At 39.7% G+C, this 19,444-nt stretch overlaps 3 protein-coding genes across 3 annotated transcripts; 2 read left to right on the top strand and 1 right to left on the bottom strand.

The window, feature by feature from the left end:
- The first annotated feature begins 207 nt into the window (after nucleotides 1-207).
- pheta2 (PH domain containing endocytic trafficking adaptor 2) lies at nucleotides 208-7,245 on the top strand. The gene is made up of 2 exons (XM_008110767.3): nucleotides 208-455; nucleotides 2,097-7,245. Exon 2 carries the CDS (start codon nucleotides 2,686-2,688, stop codon nucleotides 3,475-3,477), a length of 792 nt encoding a protein of 263 aa, XP_008108974.1. The 5' UTR covers nucleotides 208-455; nucleotides 2,097-2,685; the 3' UTR covers nucleotides 3,478-7,245.
- Nucleotides 7,246-10,655: 3,410 nt separating this feature from the next.
- smdt1 (single-pass membrane protein with aspartate rich tail 1) lies at nucleotides 10,656-14,520 on the top strand. Its single transcript, XM_003221030.4, has 3 exons — nucleotides 10,656-10,877; nucleotides 12,528-12,668; nucleotides 14,227-14,520. The coding sequence occupies exons 1-2, from the start codon at nucleotides 10,734-10,736 to the stop codon at nucleotides 12,663-12,665; spliced, it is 282 nt and encodes a 93-aa protein (XP_003221078.1). The 5' UTR covers nucleotides 10,656-10,733; the 3' UTR covers nucleotides 12,666-12,668; nucleotides 14,227-14,520.
- Nucleotides 14,521-15,719: 1,199 nt separating this feature from the next.
- ndufa6 (NADH:ubiquinone oxidoreductase subunit A6) lies at nucleotides 15,720-19,047 on the bottom strand. Its single transcript, XM_003221006.4, has 3 exons — nucleotides 18,866-19,047; nucleotides 16,888-17,003; nucleotides 15,720-15,922 (listed from the first exon to the last, which is right to left on the bottom strand). Exons 1-3 carry the CDS (start codon nucleotides 19,005-19,007, stop codon nucleotides 15,791-15,793), a joined length of 390 nt encoding a protein of 129 aa, XP_003221054.1. The 5' UTR covers nucleotides 19,008-19,047; the 3' UTR covers nucleotides 15,720-15,790.
- Nucleotides 19,048-19,444: the final 397 nt, after the last annotated feature.

Raw genomic sequence — 19,444 nt, 5'->3', positions numbered from 1 at the left:
CTCTTAAGATACTTTGAATCAATAAGGGGAAGAACCATGTAATGCTTTAAGTGTGTTCTTGTGATGTGCCTTCAAGTATAATTTCCTCTCAAAAGAGGCCAATCACAAAAAAAACTCCCCTACAAGCCACTTTTTTCTATACGTGGCTTTCAGGACCTCTGGAGAAAAGAGGGAAGGGAGGGAGGGAGGGAAAGAGAAATCTGCTTTCTCTGATGCGAGGTTGCTGGAAAACCTGGATCTCCGAAGAGCTACCCCCAAAGGGTCCTGCATTGGCTATTCCAGGGACTGTCCCATGTTCCGGGTTTTGCACTATAAACATCCACACCAATAATAGCCAGAGAGAAAAGGAAGAGGAGAGGGGGAAAAAACTACTGAGACAACCAAAACGAAAGCGGAGACAACTAACTGATGATCAGATTGAATCCTGAGCGTTAGATCTCCAATATTTCAGCAAGGTAAGACTCCTTACTTCACATTTAAACATTTTCAAAACTGTTTTTTTTAAATAGGTGGCTCGGCCTTGACTTCCAAACCATCTTCTGTCCCAAGCTGGATCTGCACTGTCTCATAATTCAGTGTAAATCCATATAATGGTTTAACTGCATTACCATGTCTCCACTACACCATATAATGCCGTTCCAAACTACACTAAATGGCAATGTAGACCCAGCTCCAGATGCCCTAAAGAAACCTAGGCAAGCTCATGAGTTTGAAAAAACTTTGAAAAGCTCTTTCTCAAAAGCATTTCGGCCTTAGCAAACTAGTTGAGGGGCCCAATGATCAAACTTCATGTTGCACCCTACAGTATCTGCTGCCTGGGGCTCTATATACAGGAGAACCTCCCAAGGGATGCTGCCAGTTCGCTTTCTGCTTGCTAAAGAGGTGTAGGAAGATATTCCTGTTTGTGCATTAATAATAATAATAATAATAATAATAATAATAATAATAATAATAATTTTAAAAAAAACTTTATTTATACCCCGCCACCATCTCCCCAACGGGGACTTGGGGCGGCTTACATGGGGCCATGCCCAGAACAATACAATATGACAGAATATAAAAGAACAACACATCATAACACATTGAACAATACAATAGATAATAATATACATTACAACGCAAAATCAGGGGAACAATAAAAACAAGGGCGGGCCACATGAACACTAAGTTAAAACTCGGGGTGAGAAAGAAATAAGAATAAAAACCACAAATAACAGGGTCATAAGATAGTGGTGCAGTCTAGAGGATAGATATTGGAGGATAGATATTGAACTTTTCTTGGCTTAGTTGGAGAGGCTGTTGTAGCTTGACAGAGAAGGCTAAAAAGTACAGCTCCCCAGATTTCATAGCATTGAGCCTTGGTAGTGAAAGTGGCATCAAATGTACATAAACTCTTAAGATACTTTGAATCAACAAGGGGAAGAGCCATGTAATGCCCTAAGTGTGTTCTTGTGATGTGCCTTCAAGTACAATTTCCTCTCAAATGAAGCCAATCACAAAAAAACCCTCCTCTACAAGCCACTTTTTCCATACTTGGCTTTCAGAACCTCTGGAGAAATCCTCTTAGATGGTTTTGACCTAGACTGCTGTTTATTTAACTTGGTTTTGTCTACGATTAGATGTATGGGGGGGGGGGGGGGGGATCTCTCCAAGGTATTATCTCCTAGTTCTATCTAAAGGTGGGAGCCAGCATGGTGACTCTGGATGCTGGTTTTGTCTGTTAGACTTATGGATGGGGGTGGTTCTCTTCAAGGTATTATCTCCTAGGTCTACCTAAAGGTGGGAACCAGCATGGTGACTCAAGAGAACAGAGTTTGAATCCTTACCCAGCCACAGGAACCCCGTTGGGTGATCTTGGACAAGTTACATCCTCTCAGCCTCAGAAAGTCCTGTGATAGGGTCATCTTGGGCCCTATCTATTTTGACCATTTAATGCAATTCAAAGTTAGCTTGAAACTGCAGCAGCCAAACAACAAATTTCCACAAAAGCATACAGAAAGTTCTTGAGTTTGTGGGTTCTATCCTGCATTTGCGTTCTCGTTCTCTCTCTCTCTCTCAACATATTTTACAATGGAAATGTCAATTATCTATTTCAGCTGAATCTCCACATTTTTGCACAGACCAACATTGGTTGCAGAGAGAAATGAAGTCACTGAAATCTTCAAGACTGGGAAATAGCTGGATAACAACAGAATCAACATCACTGTTGCACTCTTTCTTATCTACACAGTCAATGTCTACACAAACAAGGATGTTTACATCTGCAAAGGCTTGACTCAGTTGGACTCAGTTTTATCATGATAAGAAATAAGTAAAAAAGACTGAACAGTTTAATGAAGTAGGCAAACACTCAGATATGGGCCGTTGTCAGATGTTTCTAGGCGTGAAAGTCATTTTCTGTTTGGCCAGTTCACTAACATCATGTGATAGGGATGAAAAGGAAAACACTTATCTGCCAGCCTGTTCTGATGTCAGTGATGCATCAATAGCCTAGTAAAGAAGAAAGAAAGATTATTCCTCCATGAGTTGGTGCATGAAAGGAAAGCCCCCCTGATATCTGTGCTGTGAAAGGTTTGCTGTTTCAGCAGCTCTAGTGTATATGAAGTACTAGCTGGATTAGTAATCTCCTCCAGGAGCAGGTCTGTACATTTCCTCTCATTTCACTTTGCAAAATAATATTAGAAGATGAAGCTGAATGAACGTAGCGTGGCACATTATGCCACATGTAACTCTCCAGTAGACCATACTGGCTTTCTGTGCAAACGTGTGGAGCGACACCATCACCATCACCACACCACTTCTTACCATCGCCGCTGGTTCATCCTGAAGGGCAACTTGCTATTCTATTTTGAAGACCGGGAGAGCCGTGAGCCGCTGGGTCTCATTGTGCTCGAGGGTTGCACTGTGGAGCTGTGTGAGGCTGCTGAGGAGTTTGCCTTCGCCATCTGTTTTGATGGCGCTGGGGGCAAGGCTTATGTGTTGGTTGCTGACTGCCAAGCGGCTATGGAGGCTTGGGTGAAGGCACTGTCTCGAGCCAGCTTTGATTACATGAGGCTAGTAGTTAAGGAACTCGAAAAACAACTGGAGGAGGCCCGGAAGAGTTTAGTCACCTGCCACAAATTACCCAAGAAAGCCACCTCTGTGCGCAAGAGACATCTCTCCAATCCGGCCATGGTACCAGTCAAGGAGCACCCTGTCATCTTAGAGAATGGGTCTTCCACGTGGGATAGTGGCTGCACTTTTACAGACGTTGTCTCTTTGGAACATTTAAAACCTCCTCCTTTGCCTCCGCGTCGCAAACCCACAGGCAGCAACGTGAGTGGAGGCATCGCTTCTGGCCTTGCCTCTCCTGGGCAAGAAAGTCCTGTGTCTCCCGAGACAACATGTTTCTCAAAATTGCATGATTGGTATGGTCAGGAGATTGCAGAGGTGAGAAAGGAATGGCTGGATAGTCCAAAGAGAGGAGAAAGGTGGTAAGAAAAGCATCTACTTTTGAAGTGGTTTTTTATTTTTTAGGAAAAAATGGATATCAGGTTCATTTTTCCAGCAGTTTTGCTGCCCTTATGGATTGTTCTTCCAAACAACACAGTTGCCAAAGAATTCATATTTATCTCTGGAATATTTAATTGCAGTTAAAAGTATATTGTGGGTTAGCCATGCCCCCAATGTAGTATTTCTTGGGAATCATAAAATAGCCACAACATCCCAAAGAATCATGCATAGTCTACCCAAGTAGAAGGTGTATTTTCAATAGGCTATCATATTTTTTTCAGACATTGACTGAGACTCAAAATAGTGCTGTGGTTCTCTATTTTGAAATTGCAGCTTCTTGATACATGAGAGGGATCTGTGTATCACCATCTTTTTTCTTGTATCCTACAATATCTATATATTGCAGTTACTTTAAGATTTATTGTTGAGAAGACTATGCTGTGAATTGTGCAGCATGGTAAATATATTCACTCACAAGAATGATAATAGTATTTATATGACACCATTTAAATATTCAGAATAGTTTGTGTATATGAAGGTTAGTTACAACAGCCTGATGAGGTAGGCTGGCTTTATTATATCCATATCACAGATGGAGATAAAGGTGGGAGAACAGTAGCCTACTCTTTAATGACTTTATAGTCCAATCAAATTTGAACCAGAAAATATCCAGCCATCTCATTGAAGTATCCCTTACAAAATAATGTGTCAGGAAATGTCCCACATCCACAACCCAGGTATGCATTTTTGTACATTTAGAGTCAGTATTTGAAGATTAAACTCCAAGAGAAACAAAATAATCTGAATAATATGTGAAGGAAGTAACTAGAGGCAGCTAGTCTTCATTGTAATATTGTAATAATGTACAACACTTTAATCCAAGGGTAGAAATCATGTGGCTCTTTAGATAGTGTTGACTGTAATTCACAGTAGCCCCAGATAGCTGTGACAATGCTTGGAATTGCTATCCAGCAACACCTGGAAAGCTATATGATCCCCACCCTGATTTATTTACTCAGTTTCCCAGCATCACTCTCAATGCAACTGTCTCCTAAGGGTGGTCTAGGGCTGGATCTGTCCTATATCCCAGGATCTGATTCCAAATAAAGCAGCTGTTCTTTGGCAGCTGACATGCATTTGATGTCGACTTGGAAGACTGCACTCTGGCACCACGAGATGCAGAGCCAACCTTAAGAAATAGGGCCACAAAGAGGAGTCCACGACATGCGAGTGTGGAGAAGATCAAACCACTGACCAGTCTAAACCCTGCCACATGGACAATGGAGGACCTTCTTATAGCAACACTAGAGACACTCCAAGTGGCCAGCTACTGGTCAAATTTAGTATAATGCCAAGTTTTTTGTGTTGTTTTTTTTTAAAAAGTGTTTGCATTTTTAAATACATTACAACTGTACCCTCGACTCGCTTCTGACACAATACATAAATAAATAAATCCCAATTTATCTGCTTATCCCAGATTATCTGGCCATGTAGATTCAGCGCCCTTCCACACAGCCATATAACCCAGAATATCAAGGCAGAAAAATCTCACAATAACTGCTTTGGACTGGGTTATCTGAGTCCACACTGCCATAGATTCCAGTTCAAAGCAGATAATGTGGGATTTTATTCAGCTGTGTGAAAGGTGCCTCATATAATCCAATTCAAAGCAGATAATCCAGGATCAATCCTGGGATATAAGGCAGTGTAGACGTGTTTCCTCTGGTAAGGATTCTTTACATTATCTACATAAATGCATTGAAGTTAAAGGACACTACATTTCAGAATAACATTTGAGAATGGTTCTTTTGACATTGAAAGGCCAGGGTATTAAAAATTCAATGTTGAAAAGTCAGGTTAAGGCTAACTTCCTTTCTGTGCTTGTTATGTGCCTTCAAAGTTAACTCCAGCTGGATTTACACTGCAAATGATCTCTACAGAAATAATCATTCTTTTTGTTCAAGTACACATACTAGCATAATGCTACTTTCTTGACCTTTGGATACAGTTTCTGTTTCAAGGTTTTGCACATAACTAACCTTCAACTATATTTTATTGTTGAGTCAATGAAACTATTATTTACCAAGGGTGTGCTTCAGGTTCAGATTAATCCCAAACCAGGAAGGGGATCAGATCATTTTGAGACATGTCTGAGCGAAAGCAAGTCTCCTCCAAAGTGGATGAATTTGACTGTGTATACATACACAGTCAAATTCTGCAGGTATTCAGTGTGTTTCCCTCATATTCTCTGTGTAAAAAAACATCACCGATGAAGAAAAGCAGGGATTATTTTGGAATTAACAGTTCCATCTTCCAATCTCAATTAAACATTCTATCAGGGTGATGGCATTGCTTATGTGGAAATAATACACTGCAGAAATTTTCCACTGTTCAGTAGTTGGTAGTTCTGTCAGGAAAAAATAATTAAAAGAGATTTTGTAATGTAAAAAACCTGGAAAAATGTAGCATTGGATTATTGTTTGAAAAATGGATCCACATCAATCCATCATCCACCCCTTTGCATAACTTTGGTGCCAATTGTGCAGAAATCTTTTTTAAAATGTATTGAAGTGTTTTGCATTCACTGTAGTTTCCATGTTACAGGGATATCTTTGTAGGATGTATCATTTTTATACAAACTGACCAAAACAAAAGGCAAAAATAAAGTGCCACAATAGATAGTGTATCCTTCCCTACTGCAAATATGTTCACCCCTTTCACTGAAAAAGGTGTGTTCTACCCTTCTGAAATATCTCAGGTTTCTTAATTAGGGCTTCTATATTTTCATAACAACAGTGGGCCAAAAATCTTAGCTCCTCTTTGTTTCGAAACACCCAATCCCTGAAAGCTGCTCTTGAACAAACTTTGGACTTATTCCCTTCATAAAGAGAATTCTTTAGTGAATTTTCTCCAATGCTATTTGTTTTTTGTTTTTTTAATTAAAGATATGTAGCAACTCCTGCCACATATTTGTTTGAAATTTGAAAGGGCTTAGTGTTTTTGAGCATTTTCATTAAATGTTGAGAAGTTAATTTCCAGTTTGCTGATTTCAGAAAGTTATGAATCATATCTTGTATTAAAAACTGAATCCTATCAGGGCACTCCAAACTTAAGCCAGTTGAATAAAACTGCTTGGTGAGTCCACCAATCCAGAGTCCAAAATTAATCTAGTCATATACCCCTCTAGTGTCTAGTATTTAGTATGAAATCAGAAGGAATAACTTATTGTACTATTCTTAGTTTATTGCCAATTACAATTATTATTTCATTTCTATTTCAATAAAAGCAGCTATTCCACACACACACACACACACCCTTACATGACACAGTCATTTTATCACATCCTAGTGGAATAATTATATTAGTCGAGAGAAAGAACTGCTGTTTTTACTCCGATAAAATCAATCTGGCATGAAACAAGGCAGCATTGTCAGCACTTGTGTGAATGGCTGATGATGTGAACACAGAGTGAATTACACTGTAAGCACATTTAATTCCACAGGCAGATGTTTCTCCAGTTTTTCGGAATAATGCCATCCCTATCTAACATATCATGTCATACAATAAACCCTGTATCTTTGTGGTGCTTTACACTCTAGTAATGAACAGCACATTTATATTGCATGTCTTTTTTTATTATTTTTAAAAGATGTTTGCTTGAGCTGTGTTTTGTACCAAAAATATGAATTGTAATATTATTTTATAGTTATTTGTAGTTCATATCCAACAATTGAATAAACTATTTTTATGTGATTTGATTTTACACTTATTTCTGAGTGTGTTGCATGAAACTCTGGCCCCTTCTACACTGCCATATAAAATCCAGATTATATGCTTTGAAATGAATTATATGACAGTGTAGACTCATATAATCCAGTTCAAAGCAAATAATGTGGATTATCTGATTTGATAATCTGGATTGTGTGGCAGTGTAGAAAGGTCCTCCAAGCCCTGTCACATGCAGCATTCTTTTTTCACAAAGTTGCCAATTCATATTTTAAAGGAGTTTATGCAGAGTAATCATTCTTGTACCCTAGTGACCTGTATTCCATGCTATTATTCAGCAAGGGATCTAAGGCCCCATCTACACTGCTATATACAGTAATTCAGTTTCTGAATCCAGATATTCTGTTTTGAACTGTATAGGCAGTGTAGACTCATATAATCCAGTTCAAAGCAGATGTGGATTATCTGCTTTGATAATCTGGATTTTGTGATAGTGTAGAAGGAGCCTCCGAGCCCTGTCAAGTGCAGCATTCTGCTTTCAAAAAGTGGCCAGGTCATGTTTAAAAGCAGTTTATGTGGTGTAATAATTATTCTTGTACTCTAGTGACCTGTATTCGATGCTGTTATTCATCAAGAGATCTAAGGCACCATCTACACTGCCATATAAAACAGTTTCTGAATCCACATCATCTGCTTTGAACTGAATTATATGATAGGGTAGACTCATATAATGCAGTTCAAAGCAGTTTCAGTAACTGGATTATATGGCAGTGTAGATCCAGCCATAGTCATAATATTTGGATTTTTTTAATTATTGGGAATTAGGCCATCATTTAGCAGATGCATGAACACAACACACTCAGCTTCCCTGTTATGTGCCCCCCCCCCCAACATTGATCATTTTGCTGCAATTCAAAACTAGCAAAGTGTGCAAAATGAAATCCTTAATGCACATCAGATTACACAATGGTGTGTCTTGTTATCATCTGGCCCTCAATCTGGTTCCAGGATTTCCTGTGTAATCACTTGCACAGCGAAAGCACGTTCAATGCCAGTTTGAAATGGAACAATGGTCAGTGTGGTTGGGGTCTGTGACTTTAGTTGCATTTCTCACAACAACTTAGAGTATTTTTCTCAGTAGAAATATGTTATTTTTTATTGATTTACCCTATTTATACCTTGCCTTTCTCACCCCAAAGGGGACTCGAGGCGGCTTACACATGGCACAATTCGATGCCCCAAAACACATATACACATATATTTTGAGCCAACCCTGGTGTTACACAATGTACTTTGGGTAATAAATTATTACTTTGAGACATAATTTTCTAAGTCTTCCCACAAGACCTAGTGGCTTTACAAAAGACCTCCTCTTGGTACAAAGGAAACCGCTAGAACAGGATTGTTGGTATAGACCGCCAACAGAGTTGTTTTGGGATTCACCATTGCAGGTGGTTGTCATGAAGGAAGTCTGCACTCCACATTTTGGACTATTAGATTATGACCTGTTAGGATCATAGCTTATTGGGGACCAGAGTTTCAGGAGTGTTCCTTTAGTTTATTGGGTGATGGAATATCATTGGCATGTAAATATCTTGTTTCTATTTGATGCTTTCAGCAGACAAAAATTCAAGTAGACTTCTTTAAAATAGCATGTTTGTTTTACTCACAACTTCAGGTATTTAAATATACAGGTACATTTCTTGTCAGGTTAAAACTTTAAAATGTTTCCGTTTGTATCTTTAACTTATAGTCTTTAACAGTCTCTTCAAAACTATATTGCTCTGTACAGCTTTCCTTTATAATAGTCTACTTCCAAAGGACTCGAGCCTCATATCCTCAGCTGCTGCAAGAAAATTGCACAGACAGACTACAAACAGAGGCACAACTATGTGGCCCAAATGATTCATTGGAACTTATGTCACAAGTACCACCTGCCAGTAGTAAAGAACTGGTGGGATCACAAACCAGCAAAGGTAGTGGAAAATGAACACGCAAAAATATTGTGGGAATTTCGAATCCAGATTGACAAAGTTTTGGAACACAATACACCAGATCTCACAGTTGTCAAAAAGAAAAAAGTTTGGATTATTGATGTTGCCATACCAGGTGACAGTCGAAATGACAAAAAACAACAGGAAAAATTCAGCCACCAGGACCTCAAAATCAAACTGCCAAGGCTCTGGCATAAACCAGTACAGGTGGTCTCAGTGGTAATCAGCACACTGCGTGCCATGCCAAAAGATCTCAGCCAGCATTTGAAAACAATAAACATTGACAAAATCACGATCTGTCAACTGAAAAAGGCTACCTCACTTGGATCTGCGCGCATCATCCGAAAATACATCACAGTTGTAAACGCTTGGGAAGTGTTTGACTTGTGATTTTGTGATACGAAATCCAGCATATATATCTCGTTTGTTGTGTCATACTGTGTTTTCGTGTCAGTAAAATAATATACTTTATTTATATTCCGTTCTGTCTCCTCGGGGGGAATCAGAATAGATTACAGATACATACATAGCAAACATTCATTGCCGTTACACAATTAACAACATAGGCAGGCAGTACATAGATAGAGGCATGGCTTCCCACTTTTTTTCAACTCCGGCATCTGGAGTCTGTGCTCGATTCAGCCACGGGGAGGTGCTATTGTTCCATTTTCCACACCAAGGAGCCTGTTGTCCATGGACGCCTTCCTGATCGAATTGCCAGCATGTTTTTCAGGGGCACTTTTTACCACGACCACCCCACCGCCGAAGCGATACCTATTTATCTACTCACATTGCTGTTTTCAAACTGCTAGGTAAACAGAATGCCTATAATCCCCTTTAAAAACTATCTTGAATGCATATGATCCCTTTTATATTATCAGCCTTGAATGCATATAATTCCTTTTTAAAACTATCTTGGGTTGTATCTACCTTGCAGAATTAATGCTCTTTGACAGTACTTTCACTTCAATTCTGTGGAATTGTGGGAGTTGAAGTTTTACAAGGCCCTTAGCCTGCTACACCAAACAACAAATCCCAGTATCCCAACGCATTGACCCCTAGTTAAAGTGAGGTCAAACTGCATTAATTCTAATGTAGATGCATCCTGTGTGGACTACACTGCAGGGCTGTTGTGGACTCCTGCCTCTGCAGATTGAGTGGTGTCTTCACTGGAAGTTGACAGGACATTTCTTGAAAATAGTTAATCACGCAAAAAAGAAATCATGAACTTTTTTATCGTCTTTAATGATCATTATGTTTAAATCTTGGATTTCTACCCTAAAATGTAAGACTTTCATATTGAGAACCACGAAACTACCACTCCAGAGAGGGTTGTCTATATCTTTTTATCTCTGTGGTTAAGCCTCAACTACCTCACTCTCGCCTCCTCGTCTCCAATTGGAAATAGCTTGCATTGGCAAGTCTCGCGAGATTTCAGGAAGCACCGCCCATCGCTGTGACAGGCCGGCCGGGCGTGTCGCTATAGTAGCCGGCGTCGCGGGGAGGACCTCTTCGGAAAAGATGGCTGGGCGCCTGTGGGCTGCGGCTGGGTCCTGGGCGACGGCGGCGCCCCTCGCGAACCCGAGAGGGTCCCCAGCGCGCATTATGCCCTCACGGAGCGTAACCGCCACTCCGAGTGGCGCCATCTTGCCAAAGCCCGTCAAAGTGAGTGTGTGAAGGGGAACCATGGGCCGGAAAGGAGAAGCTGGGGTGCGGAAGGAGCCAACCAATCGTTAAGCAGGATGAGGTGTCATGCTCCATGCCGATTGGCTGGTTGCGGCAGCCAATGATGTCCCACGTTGTGACGCTCTATGCGCTGGAAAATTTAAGCAGTTAACACTACTGCAGTTTCCTCCAGACTCTCAAGTATTTTGGATTTGAACTACAATCCATGATCAAGGCAGCTGAGCCTTCTGGGAGTTGAAGTCCAAATATCTAGAAGACAAGAGGGCAGTTTTTGTTACAATAGCCTAATGTGTTGTCAAAGGCTTTCGTGGCCGGAATCACTGGGTTGCTGTGGGTTTTCCGGGCTGTATGGCCATGTTCCAGAAGCATTCTCTCCTGAGGTTTCTACCACATCTATGGCGGGCATCCGCCGAGATTGGGAGGTCTGTTGGAAACTAGGGAATTGAGGCTTATATATCAAAGGAAGGCCCAGGGTGGAAGAACGAACATGTCTGTTGGAGGCAAGTGTGAATGCTGCAATTAATCACCTTGATTAATTGAAAAGCCTTGCAGTTTCAAGACCTGGCTGATTCCTTCCTGGGGGAATCCTTTGTTGGGAGGTGTTAGCTGGCCCTGATAGTTTCATGTCTGGAATTCCCGTTTTCAGAGTGTTGTTCTTTATTTACTGTCCTGATTTTAGAATTTTTAAAATACTGTACTAGCAGCTAGTTTTTGTTCATTTTCATGGTTTCCTCTTTTCTGTCTAAATTGTCCATGTGCTTGTGGATTTCAATGGCTTCTCTGAAAACAGGGGAATTTCAGACATGAAACCATCAGGGCCAGCTAACACCTCACAACATAGGCCCCTCAGGCAGGAAAGAGCCAGGCCTTGAAGCTGCAAGGCTTTTTAATGCTAATCAAAGAGATTAATTGAAACATTCACACTTGCCTCCAACAGGCAAGTGTTCTTTCTCCCACCCTGGACCTTCCACAGATACATAAACCCCACTTGCCTATTTTCCAACAGACCTCACAACCTCTGAGAATGTTTGCCATAGATGGGAGCAAAATGTCAGGAGAGAATGCTTCTGGAACATGGCCATACAGCCCAGAAAACTCACAGCAACCCAGCAATTCTGGCCATGAAAGCTGTCAACAACACAATAGACTAATGCTTTTGAAATCATTTAATGGGTTATTTGAAGGACAAGGGTGGGGGTCTTATTAATACAGAAGTACCATTATTAAATTTCTCTTTGTGTCTTAGGATAGTTTACATGTTGGTGACCTTTGAAGCTTAGTGCTGCAGCATGTTCAGTTAAAACCATTACACTGCAAGTATAATATTGCTAGAAACTTGTGCTCTGTACTGGAAACAATTGTTTTTGGTGGACTCTTCAGTATGAGAAATCATCCCAGCTTCTTTTCTTGTTTAAATATTCCTGGGATACAGCATTAAATGTCCATCAACTGAATTGTGCTAAGTTTTGGAGAAGATATCTCTTCAGATAATGATAGTGTTTCGTTAAACCTTATATTTAGATGTAGATATTCTGGCAGTTCCATAGAAAGTCATTGATAGCTATCTTTCTTCAGAACTTGCATTTTGAATGAAATTAACAATTTTTTAATCTCCGCCAATCTCTGTAGATGCCCTTTGGCCTCCTCCGTGTGTTTGCGATTGTAATTCCCTTCCTCTACGTTGGGACACAGATCAGCAAAAGTTTTGCAGCTTTGCTTGAAGAACATGACATCTTTGTGCCAGAGGACGACGATGACGACGATTAATAGGTATAACTAAGTAAAAGTCCAGGGTTTTTAAAAAGTCTTGATATATTTTGAAGATACTATTGGGCTGTATAGCAGAACTGCCATGCTTGTAGAAGGGGGTGTCACAGGATGCCTTAAAACTGCCCCAAATTGATTTTTTAGTAATAGCCTTTTTCTCTTTTAGATTCTCCTGGGTCCTTGAACATGATAGGAGGCTGAGAGGAGACATGATAGCTATGTACAAATACGTGAAGGGAAGTCATAGGGAGGAGGGAGCGAGCTTGTTTTCTGCTGCCCTGCAGACTAGGACATGGAACAATGGCTTCAAACTACAGGAAAGGAGATTCCACCTGAACATCAGGAAGAACTTCCTCACTGTGAGGGCTGTTCGACAGTGGAACTCTCTCCCCCGGGCTGTGGTGGAGGCTCCTTCCTTGGAGGCTTTTAAGCAGAGGCTGGATGGCCATCTGTCGGGGGTGCTTTGAATGCGATTTCCTGCTTCTTGGCAGGGGGTTGGACTGGATGGCCCATGAGGTCTCTTCCAACTCTACTATTCTATGATTCTATGATAATCATGGGAATCATGTGCTCCCCAAATGATGTTGGATTACAGAACCCAGCGGCCCTGGGGAACACAGCTAAGGGATACTAGCTGTAATCTTGAGGGCTGCATGATTATCAAACTATATAAATGGGGTGTATGATTCTCATCCTATATAAAACAGAGGCAGACAGCCTTTATGCTTGTGGGATATACTGAAAATGCCAAAATAGAATACTAACATCATCAACTAAAGCCAGGTGCAAAAGGCACCTAAGGCTAAGACACATCAACGTTTATTGGGAAAGCTTTTGAGACCGTGTTAGGGCCAAGAATGATGAATTCTAGGGATTAAGCTCCAAATTTTTTCACACAAAATTTTCTTCCTACCTCCCTTCCAGCTGTTCTTTTTAGCAATCTAATTTGGAAGTAGATAAATGTTTTGTTGTTGCTACTGTTAACTAATCAGAAAAGGATTTTCACCATCGATTTTTAAGCAGTGTACTCCAAATTACCAGATATCTACCAGTTCATTATCCTGGTATATATTTTGCTCAATTTTACTTTAAAGAACATCAGATGCTGCAGATTCAAAATAATTTTTATCTGTCAACTCTTCCTAGTTGACAATCCCTACCTTATTGTTACCTTCATTTTCTGAATTTCTATGCTGTTGTCTATATCTGGTTCTGTAGAAGGAATAAAAGAAACACCTGCCAAGTCATTTTACATATTTTATACCTTTTTGTCTTCTCTTTTTGTGTAATTTCTAAAGATTATAGCTTTATACACAATGAATTGCCAAGCCCTTTACAATGACTTGGTAATTGTTTCTGCAGGAAACCAACAAAAGTCTGCTGCACTTGCCAAAGTCAGAGATAACTTATTTTTTAGAGAAAGCAACATGCAAGGTTTACAACATCTTATTTTATCATGCATTTCTGGACTTGTAGAGTGAAAAACTAGTACTTTTCTCAGCAACTGAACATCAACAAAACACTGTCTGTATGATGAATACCCTTTCTTTTTTCTTTACAGTGTTGCAGTGTTGGACTACAAGACAGATAAAATATTCTGACATCAATGCTTAGTCAGGTCCTGCTCTAGATTGTAATGAAGGTATTTTAGAGCTGCTGGATCTCCACACTAGTGAATGTTCTCTGCATGTCTAAATGAGGATGACCAGTATACACGGGTATGCATATATGTTTGTTTGTTGATTAAGCAACGATTATATGCTGCATCGTATGTCTTCTGCAGGTGTGCTAAAGGCTGTGTTTTAAAGAGTATGACAAATGGTTTTGACTGCAAATAAATAATGATATATCAAGATGTGCATGTTTCCTTAGATTGTTTTATGTTCCAGTAATATTCCCATGTTTCTGGGAAAGGGACACAGCACAAATGAATGAGTGACAGGGGGCAGGATTGGATTGTGACAGCATTTAAGCCAAGAAGCTGACCTGTCCTCACCTACTGGAAAAGTTTTTGTCAACATTATTACTGTTTCATGTCATGTTTGGGGGGGGAGTCATAGTAAAAGGGCACTGAAAAACAAGTTCTGAGAAAAACTGAAAGAGCTGACTATGTTTAACCTGAAAAAGATTAAACATGACATCAGTCTTGAAATAGCACAACAGCTATTTGACAACACAACATGGAGTAGTTACTCCGTTTCTTCAAAAGGAATAACTACAGAGAAGCCAAGCTTGGCTAAACATGAGGAGAAACCTAGCAAAAGGTTTTTAAGCAGCAGAAAATATTGTTCTGAGAGGTGGTGTATCCTCTGGTGGAGATTGTATTGAGGCTGGTTTGTCATCACAAAGACAGTGAAATTGCATCCAATATCAATCAGAATGTTGGATTATGACAGCGAAGTTTCTTCCCAACTCTACATTTCTCTTTGTGAAGATGGAAAAACAAGTGGTCAAGTGGCACTATCTCTTTGCCATAAAGTAAGTAATGTCATACTTTGCAGTAATGTAAGTTGCCTTGTTGTTCTTAGGCACATTTTCAACTTTACTGGCCTGAGTGCCTAGTCTTCAGAGGCCAGGGGCACCTACACTGCTGCAACTGCTTAAATTACTGAAACTAAAGATTTAACAAGAAAGTATAAATGCTGGGAATCTGGAAAGGGAGAAAGAGAAGAAAACAAGTTTTCCTTTGGAATTTTGTTCTCTTTCACTTATATTGATTTTGTAATATACATTCAGCAACATTTTCCATATTTTCTGAATAGACTTTCAAATAAGCAAGAAAAACTCTTTGCAATTTTGAATGTGGTTCTTAGATAGCCTATTGATTAGACCCATGTTTAAGTACTTTCAAGGCAGTATTGTCAGTAATATTTGGCATGTTTCTTCCTAGAAAAAGAGCATTCAGCTGGAAAAGGTACCCATAAAAATTCATTGTTATTATTGTTAGGATTACTTGTATTCTAAGTTAAAAATCCATTTTTTTTTCTACTCAGTACAATCACTCCCCCGCAAGGACCAACAAATACAGATAATGAAATATATTGATTATAATGCTTAACAGTTCAATATATAGGACTTTATTTGCACGAGAAAACAGAACTATGGTTCCACACGGTAAGTTTATCTCAAGGATCATGTCCAGCATAGAACTTGGATAGGAAGTCTGTGGGTCGTGGTGTTTCTGTCTCATGGAAATACCTCATTAGATGGGTCCTCTGTTTCCACACTTGAATTGTTTCCTGGAGATCCATTTTCCCCTATGCCAAAAAAAGTGTGGGAAGATGTTTGATTGTCCAAGGTATTTGTCACTCTGTTTTAATACATAGTAGGGGTACACACATTTTTATTGAATGGTGGTAGCACAGCAGATCAAAGTTTTAAGAACAAAATTGGCAAACATTAAAAGTGAAGTTGTAAAGCTATTATATTTCATACACCTGGGAGAAAAGGACCCCTAGGCTCCACATAGTCTATTCATCACAGTACTAGTTGACAATGCATCTAAGGTGAAAGAGAAATCCAAGACCAAGCAAGGAATTCTAATCTATTTTAAGTTTAGTTATTTTTATCTGTATCATATTGATGATATAGGGCATTCCTCCTCAGAGGCAAAAAATACAGTGGCACTCATGCTTTCTTATAAAAGGCTCCTCACCCCTTGCTCCATTATCTAGCGTTCTTCTTGAACCCATTTTCCAGTATCCATTTTCAACTATGTGTGTTTTCTAAGGGCCACTATTATATAATTAGGAAAGAAACAAACTAAATACAAAGAACAAGAGCACTCTCTACAAATGAGAAATTGCATTCTTTCTTTACAATCAAACATTTTATTTCCTATGTAGCATGCATTTTATGATGAAGAAGTGCCAATATTTTGGTACTGAAATATCATTTTAATGTGTACATTTGGGAAAGTGCTCTAGCATATCCAGAAAGTTTTGAATACATAAATACATTAAACAATGTTGGGGAGGAAAGACAACATGAGGGCTATTAAGCAAAAATGTAATTTATTAGTTAACCATTATTAATAGTAGATATAAACGACTTTTCCTTTAACAAGAAGGTATCTGAATTATAAGAAATAATTAGTCTTCGGAAGGAAATGCCAGCAATTATCTACTGTTTTAAGTATTGAGACAAGAATTAATGAAAGGAAAGAGATTACTTTCACTCATCAATCACCCTATTTCTGCTGAAGATTTGTTCTTTCATTTACCTTAATAACAAGCATGTCAATAACTCGAGGATCTGTGACATGAGCATTCTTCATGAACATCTCCCGCACCTTATCTCGTCCTTGTTTCACTGTGATGTCCAGCTGGAAAATGTGCACTAGATCAGAAGCAAACAAAATTGTTAGATGAAAAAACAAATCTTGTTCACATAGCTGCTGCATTTTTTAAAAGAATGCTGTATTTCTGGCAAAGTGTAATCCAATTGTTCAATGTACCCAAACTTTGTTTCATGTACAAAATTAATAAAAATATTGTATAAAATTACTTTCACACTATGTGTGTAAGGTGTATATGAAACATAAATAAATTCTGTATTTAGACTCCAGTTCGACCTCCAAGATACACTGAATATACTATCTGCATTTAGAACAGCATTAAAGACCAGTATCTCCCAGGAGGCAAATTTAAATAAGGTATAACACTGGCTGTTTTAAAATAAATGTATTGTAAATTTTTAAAAATTATATATTTTAACTGGTTTCTGTGTCTTGCATTAATAACTGATGGTATGTGTTGTATTTTAATTATGTTGTGGTTCCCTCCCTCAATCCAAAGAAGCTGGTATTATTATTATTATTATTATTAATATTAATATTGGTTGAGTATCCTTTATCCAGAATTCTAAAATCCAAAACTGTCCACATGGGTAGCAGAAATTGTGATACTTTTGCTTTTTGATGAAATTCCTTAACATATTGAGTACAAGATTACTGTCGGGCTATGTGCATCAGGTGTCTATGAAACATAAATCAACTATGTGTTTAAACATGGGCCCTGTCTCCAAGATATCTCATTATATATATGCTAACATTCCAAAATCTGGATGAATCCTTAATCCTACAGGCTTATTTAGGATAAGGGATACTCAACCTGTATTCATTATTATATGCAAATATAAATACATGCAAACCCATGCATTATATATATATATATAAATCACTCAAATTCTTAATCTAAAACACTTCTGGTCCTAAGTAATTCCAGTCAGTGATACTCTTATCTGTATTTATTATTTGTAAATATATATGCTAATCCAGGTAGTCCAAAATCCTGAATCAAATCAAAAACCCACAAAATTCCACAAAGTCCTTAATCCAAAATACTCGTGATTGCATGCATTTCTAATAAAGGGTCTCTGACAGGTGACTCCCCTGCTGAAGGTGAGTTGGGAGGATACACCTACAATGCAGAAATAATTCAGTTTAACACATTAACTGTAGGATAGAGGAACATCCTGCGGCTCCTCCATGATGACATGATGGCAACAGTCTTGGACAGCAATGGCTCCCAAAGTGACCCAATTAAGGTGGAATCAGGTGTCAAACAGGGATGTGTTATTGCCCAACATTATTCTCTATCTTCATCACTATGATACTGCACCTTGTTGATGGAAAGCTTCCCACTGGTGTGGAAATAATCTGTCGGACAGAATACAACCTATTTAACCTACAGCCCCCACCATCAAGACCCCACACTTGAAAGGCAATCATACTCAGCCACAAAGCATTGCCTAAATGAATGAAATGCTGTGGCTCAAAGCTATGGAATCCTGGGAGCTGTGGTTTTGCAAGGTCTTTAGCAAGGATGGGCAAACTTCGGCCCTCCAAGTGTTCTCAACTCTCAGATTTCCGAATTGTGGGAGTTGAAGTCCAAAACACCTGGAGGGCCAAAGTTTGTCCATTCCTGGCCTTTAGCCTTCTCTTCCAAAGAGGACTAGTGCCTCACCAAACTACAACTCCCAGGGTTCCACAGCACTTGAACCATGGCAGTTACAGTCGCCTCGAGCTGCATTAATTCTACGGCGGAGATGTACTCCGAGTCTATCAGAGGGCATGGGGGGGGGGGGGTATCCAATGCCTTGGAGAGCAATCATAGCTTTGAGGGAAGAGAAAGACAAGGCAAGGCCCAAGCGACCTTGAGGCTGAGGTGACACACGCCCTCGCCTCCCGGGTCTCTCACCCGTGTTCGGGATTTCTCGGTACCACGCTCTGTACAGCTCTCTGACCCGCCGCTTCGCCTCGGTCAAATCCCGGCTGAAAATCGGCTTGACGACGGCTCCTGTGGCGGCAGCCCCAACCTTCCCTGCACTGGCCGCCGCCATGTTGGCGCTCTAACGCTGCCAGTCTTCGGAGAGGCGGATCCACCTTAGCCTCACTCCCATTGGCTTAAACAAATGGCATTCAAACTCAGGCTCGGTCCTAATTGGCTAGGTAAAGCTTCCCAATCACGAGAGTACATCTTCTGACTTCGCTTCTAAGCGTGCCTCTAAAACAGTATTTTGGACTTCAACTCCCAGAAGCCTCAACTGCTTTGACCAATGAGCAGGGATTCTGGGAGTTGAAGTTCAAAGCCTGGAAGACCAGACTATTATTTGAGATGTTCTGGACACAGAATATTATTTGAGAACGCAGAAATGCTGGACCACTCTAACAACGACCATGTCAGACTACACAAAGAAGCCATTGAAATCCACAAGCATGTGGACAATTTCAACATAAAGGAGGAAACCAGGAAAATGAACACAATCTGGCTACCAGT

The sequence above is a fragment of the Anolis carolinensis genome, chromosome 5, assembly GCF_035594765.1.
Source record: "Anolis carolinensis isolate JA03-04 chromosome 5, rAnoCar3.1.pri, whole genome shotgun sequence".
Lineage (NCBI taxonomy): Eukaryota > Metazoa > Chordata > Lepidosauria > Squamata > Dactyloidae > Anolis > Anolis carolinensis.
The sequence above is the reverse complement of the archived record's forward strand: the minus strand, read 5'-3'. Positions and strand labels throughout refer to the sequence as shown.

Coding starts and splice junctions, on each gene's coding strand:
- pheta2 (XM_008110767.3), top strand. CDS start 2,686: ATGAAGCTGAATGAACGTAGCGTGGCACATTATGCCACATGTAACTCT.
- smdt1 (XM_003221030.4), top strand. CDS start 10,734: ATGGCTGGGCGCCTGTGGGCTGCGGCTGGGTCCTGGGCGACGGCGGCG. Junction 10,878..12,527: donor TCTTGCCAAAGCCCGTCAAA/GTGAGTGTGTGA, acceptor CAATCTCTGTAG/ATGCCCTTTGGCCTCCTCCG.
- ndufa6 (XM_003221006.4), bottom strand. CDS start 19,007: ATGGCGGCGGCCAGTGCAGGGAAGGTTGGGGCTGCCGCCACAGGAGCC. Junction 17,004..18,865: donor CCGAGAAATCCCGAACACGG/GTGAGAGACCCG, acceptor CTTCTGATCTAG/TGCACATTTTCCAGCTGGAC. Junction 15,923..16,887: donor TTGACATGCTTGTTATTAAG/GTAAATGAAAGA, acceptor TTTTTGGCATAG/GGGAAAATGGATCTCCAGGA.